Raw genomic sequence first — 5,731 nt, 5'->3', positions numbered from 1 at the left:
TAATCAAACTCTGTTCACTTATGGCCCAGAAAAAAACTCTGATTGTAATACAGGGGTGCACATGCAAGAGACAGCTCCTTGTTTTGGCCTTGCACATAACACTAGGAAATGTCTACATACCTACGGTAGACTCATTTCACCTTCTTAACTTAGCCCCACTAATTAATCATTTCAATGTCTGTAATGGTTGTGTGAATCAAGTCTCACAATACCCATACCCATGGTGCTTGGAGTTCTAAGGGGATGCAGATGCGGAGGAAATACCTCTGTCCCAGTTCAGAGTACCAGAGGCCAGATTGGCACAGATCCAAACGCAGCACATGGGGAAAGGAGGTCAGATTCCCTCGCCATTGCCTTTTTCCCTACAGCAGTGCTCTTCAAACATAACACACATATGTACACACATGCACGTTATGGATGTTCACACACACACACACATGCACACACACACACAGACACACAGACACACATCCACTTTATTTGAATCCGCCAGCCCCATTAACACAAGGCATTCAAATGTTTCCACAGATGAAATACAATCTTTGACACTCATGGGTACAGAAACCTTGATGATGGAGCAGAATTTTGCCAACTACCTAATTCCAGTAAATCTAACTGTGGTTAGCTTCTGCTCACCTTGTACAATTGGTGACACATTAACTAAGTGACTTTTGTGTGACGTTATTTTTTGCTGTTAATAGGGGGATGGCAGAAGAATTTTAGAGATATAAGGTCCAAAGTCTATATGGAAAGGACAAACACATGCATTTTATTGAACAGAATCCAATGTGGGGTCTCTCAAGCAGTTATTTTACTTATTTTAAAATTGCGTTATTTTGATGCTTTTCCAAACACCATTCATTCTCTCATAGGGATTAAATACTTGTGAAATGGCTAATCCGCCGCATACAAAATGACGCCGGTCTCTCACACTCTATCGCAGGGAACGATGAGCATCTTGTGTAGGCCCACATTAGCTTGCTGTGATGTCTAATAACAATCGATGTATGTGCTGTTAGCTGGCTTCTGTTAAAGCCAAGTCTTCAGACTATTGTCATAAGGAATGCTAAGTTAACATCTATTCCACTACATGGCAATTTTAAGCAATAGTATGTAAGTATGCCAAGTCTGTTTAATGTATGGATGCTTTAGGGCAATACCTCCTCATGTCTCATATTTCACACTCACTTGTAATAGCATTACAAGTCCAAACACAAAGAGCTGCCCAGTATGAGTAAAAACTGCTGGGCTCGCACTGTGCAGCTCACTGTGTTATAGGCACACAGATTTGAATTATTGACCTCATGAATTTGAATATAATTCCAATTCCAAACTGCTTTACATTCCCAGCCAGAATGCATTGTTTTTCTAGCAAGCTATGAAGCCCATTCCAACACACCCCACTCATTTACAGTTGGACTGAACCATGCTATTGGCATTTTGTATTCCCATAGTGATTCATCATGTCCCAAACCTTCTAATTTATCACCATTACCGGTACCATAAAATTACAAAAGCATGTTGGCAAGTACTTACAGTTAACTACAGGATAAGGAACCTGCAGAGTGTCCCCCTGACAAAGACTGCCTGTTATTTTGATGGTTGAGAAAACAAGGAGGGAAAAACAATCTTTTCATTTCAGATTAACAAAAAGAGTTTAAAAAAGAAGACAAAAAACATGAGGGATGCCAAATGCTGGCACACACATGCCAGAACAGCTTAAGAGAACTTTACAGTCATTAAGCAGACTCAATTACAGTCATTAAGCAGGTGAATATGAGGGCAGTTCTAACAATAGAGAAAATAAAGATACATGTCTTTTGTTACCTAGAACATGCATAATGTCTCATTAATGATACTATCTAAGATGACATACAGTATGTTGGAGTGTAAATTACAGTGTAAGTAGAGGAGAGTTGTTTAGATCACCACACAACGTCAAAGAGCTTGGGTGGCCTGGGTGACCTGTGGCATAGTGTGAACCTTAACCCCTGACTTCTTCCCTTTGCTGTTCGCCAATCAGGTGCAGTCATGTTTGAGGCCCTCCTTCCGACCCTGCTTTTCCTGCCGTGGGTCACCCCTGTCCCTCCTACCTCCACACCCTGCCATCGTTGCTGTGACCATCTGGAGCCTCCAGAGGGTGATGTGGCCCACACACCCGAGATTCGCACACACATCGACATGACCATCCTCAAAGGTTGGCTGCTTTGTCTTTGGGATCCGTGGCCACACTGACCAGAGTTTGCTTGGAGCCTGTCGTAAGCGACCCCTATAGGAAATCCAAGCAGGATGGCAGCTTTTCTGTCTCCTTTGCTTTAGTGTTTTGTGGCTTCTATTTTTGGGGATTAGAAGCAGAAGCTCCCAACTACAGCTAAGAACAGGAGACAAACAGAACCCAATTATATGTTGTTAAATATTTTGCATAAATTGTACCTCAGTTTTAGCTGAATGTAAGATATTTTATATAGATATACAGATTTATAAATTGGTTCTAGGAGGAAACTTAATAGGATTCTTCAGTACTGTGTTGCAAATACAGAAACTGGAAGTAGACCATGGAACAAAGGAGAATAAACCCTTAGAATGATGCAGAATCCCATAGGAATACATAAAACCTGCACAATGGATTTGGAGCTGGAAAGAGCTCATCTAGACTTTCAATAAACAAGTCCTTGTGTGACAGGAGTTGAGTTATCTTTTCAGAAGTGGGTAATTTGGATGCTTGCCTCCCTGGCTTCTTGTGTGATTTCCTCATGAGACATTTGTTGAATGATCAGGGTGTGCTGGGGGAATCAAAGCACTGGTGATTCATGGCTTCCCTCAGACCAGTGGAGTCAGCTGTGTGAATTTATCGGTGTAAGTTGGAGAGACTGTCAGAGAGGTATTTGGAGAGCGTGCTGGAGTGGTATTTGGAGAAATGGTCAGAGGTATTTGGAGAGCGCACTAATTTGATCTCCATGCTTTCTCACCGTCACCGTCCTGGCTATCTTACGGCTGATGTGGCAGTGAATCGAGGGTGTATGCGTGTCTGTTTTTGTGTGTTACATCATCGCTTTTATGGCACCTTAATATAAATATTTTTGTCAAGAGAATATAAACAAAGACACGAAAAACAAGAAGCCATTACACACAAAAAAAATGAATCATCTCTCTCTGTCCATTTCTCTCTCCCCAGGTGACACGGGTGATCGTGGGGACAGAGGGACTCCAGGTAAACAGGGACCGGAGGGCCAGCCAGGCAACCCAGGCTCCGAGGGGCCCAAGGGCTCTACAGGCGAGTCTGGCCCCCCGGGGTCCCCCTGCCGGCCGCGGTACGCAGCCTTCTCCGTGGGCCGGCGCAAGGCCCTGCACAGCGAGGAGCACTACCAGACGCTGCTCTTCGACGTCACCTTCGTTAACCTGCGCGACGACTTTGACATGTTCTCGGGGCGCTTTCGCTGCCGCGTGTCCGGCGTCTACCTCTTCAACGTGAATCTGCACACGTGGAACTTCAAGGAGACGTACGTGCACGTGATGCAAAACGAGACGGAGCGCGCCATCGTGTACGCCCAGCCCAGCGAGCGCTCCATCATGCAGAGCCAGAGCCTCATGCTGCCGCTGGGGCGCGGCGACCAGGTGTGGCTGCGCCTCTTCAAGCGCGAGAGGGAGAACGCCATCTACAGCGACGACACCGACGTCTACGTCACCTTCAACGGCCACCTCATCAAGCCCGATGAGGAGTGAGCGGGTGTATGTGTGTGTGTGCGCGATGTCTCATGAAGCTCTATAAGGAGTCAGGAGTATGTGTGTGTCTGTGAGACCTGCAATTTGGCTATGTACTGTATGTTTAGGTTGAGGGGGAAACAAATTATATTTAGTGTTCACAGTTTCAGCATCAATCGGATGTTTAGATTTTGTTTGTTTTTAAAATGACGACTTGGTGCTATAGCGGGTCCTCAAAAGTAGTGTGCACGTGCCTTGCATGCCTTTGGTGCTACTGCGAACCATAACTGAGTAGGCCTGGCTTCATCGCTGCCCGTCTTAGATATATGCTACATCAGAAATCCATTTCCATCCATTTCTCAGTTAGCATTATCTGCCAAAGAATGATCCAAGATGTCTTTAGGCGTGTCTAAAAAGATGTGAGCAGAGATACAGCTGTGCGTGGAATTTCCGTGACGACAGCTAATGTCGAGCTCTACGCTGATCTGAGCCAGACCTGTGCCAGACCTGACTCAGTCACCTCCTGTCTGGTTTGCTACCCTTTCGGTTCAATTTAAAGTTGAGAGAATAATTCAGCCACATCAGTTGAACCACAGAGCCCTGTTCAAACAAGCCTGATTATCACAGGAATTGCCAATTTTGTTTTGCATGCACACCCAAGTATTTATGCAAGTGCACACACACATACACAAACACACACACACACAAACACACACACACATGCACACACATAGACACAGACACACAGATTGGTATACATACACAAACATTCACATTATCTTTAATATGATAACAAGGTCATTTTTTTGTTTTAAAGTTCATCTTATATTAGTATTTGGGTACCTTTTTTCTACCTAAATGTAACCATGCAGTAAACAGGGTGATTCCAATTAAACCACACATTACGTCTCTCAAGGTTTCTCAAAGTCTTCTCACAGGACAACACTAGGATAAAATATATGAGGAGTTTACTGGTATTCTCTTTATATCACATGAAGGGCATGAATTACTAATGCATTGTTTCTAATGGAGATTTGTAAAACTAGTTATACCATTAATGCAAACCAAACACAGTACAGGGGAAGATGGTGAGATTCACTGACCTGCAGTTTAGTTGCAGCTACAACTTAAAAAGGATGTTAATAATCTAAGGCATCAGCCCTTCATCCAGAATAGCATGTAGGCATCCAGCCTAAGACAAGACAGGTACATGCATCGATTTCATGCAGCCATGTTTCTTGTGTAAATTGTAAATCTAATGTGGCCATGTGTCTGAGTTTGCATCAAGCATGAGGTGTAAGTTCGTAGAGTTCAGTGTGCACTTTGGCATGTCCAGTTAGCTGCCACGGGGCTAACTGACTCTGCTACATTAGAAGCACATTGATTAGGGTTGCAGCTCTGCATGAATATCTCCAGGGGCCCACAAGGATCGCAGATACAAAAGAAAATAAAGATTTTATATGGTGACAAGATACCCATTAATTGACATCTTCGCAGTGAAGCCAGCCCAGACTTGTTTTATGTACATGACTGTGACTGCGTAAATGTGTCTGTAAGCCGGTGTATGTGTGTAGGTTCATGTGCGTACACATGTGTAACTATGTGTGAAAGTGTATGTGTGGTTTCCTCAGAGAAAAAAAAAAGCTGTCTACCATAGTCCCTAGTCCTCTCTGCACAGCATGAAAGGGTTCAGGCCTTAGGTTGTTATGCACAGATGCAAACCAGGAAGTAAGAGAAACTTGTGGGTTTCCTCTTTAAGTAGCAACAATCCCCAGCCACATCACTCTGCACACAGACACAAAACAAAGAGAGAAAGAGAAAGAGCAAGAACACGAAAATAGTTAATAGTTGAAAACTCTTGATAAGCTAATAATGCTTTACTAAAGTTGTACAACCCTATCTTTGTGTTTCTCTTACCTCACTCTCTCTGTACATATTAGCCTTTTCTCTCTTGTGCCTCTGCATCTCTCTCTCCCTCTCTCTCTCTCTCTCTCTACACAGAACAGACACATTCTAATCTCATCTCATC

At 43.7% G+C, this 5,731-nt stretch overlaps 1 protein-coding gene across 1 annotated transcript in view; it reads left to right on the top strand.

Annotated features, from left to right (window-relative positions):
• Positions 1 to 4,617, top strand: part of c1qtnf6a (C1q and TNF related 6a) — a 7,944-nt gene extending 3,327 nt beyond the window's left edge. Inside the window, exons 2-3 of the mRNA XM_012816748.3 lie at positions 2,024 to 2,197; positions 3,176 to 4,617. Coding sequence (XP_012672202.3) covers positions 2,024 to 2,197; positions 3,176 to 3,723 — 722 coding nt within the window. The 3' untranslated portion in view covers positions 3,724 to 4,617. The remainder of the gene's footprint in view (positions 1 to 2,023; positions 2,198 to 3,175) is intronic.
• The last annotated feature ends 1,114 nt before the right edge of the window (positions 4,618 to 5,731 follow it).

This window comes from Clupea harengus, chromosome 1 (genome assembly GCF_900700415.2).
Source record: "Clupea harengus chromosome 1, Ch_v2.0.2, whole genome shotgun sequence".
NCBI lineage: Eukaryota > Metazoa > Chordata > Actinopteri > Clupeiformes > Clupeidae > Clupea > Clupea harengus.
The sequence above is the reverse complement of the archived record's forward strand: the minus strand, read 5'-3'. Positions and strand labels throughout refer to the sequence as shown.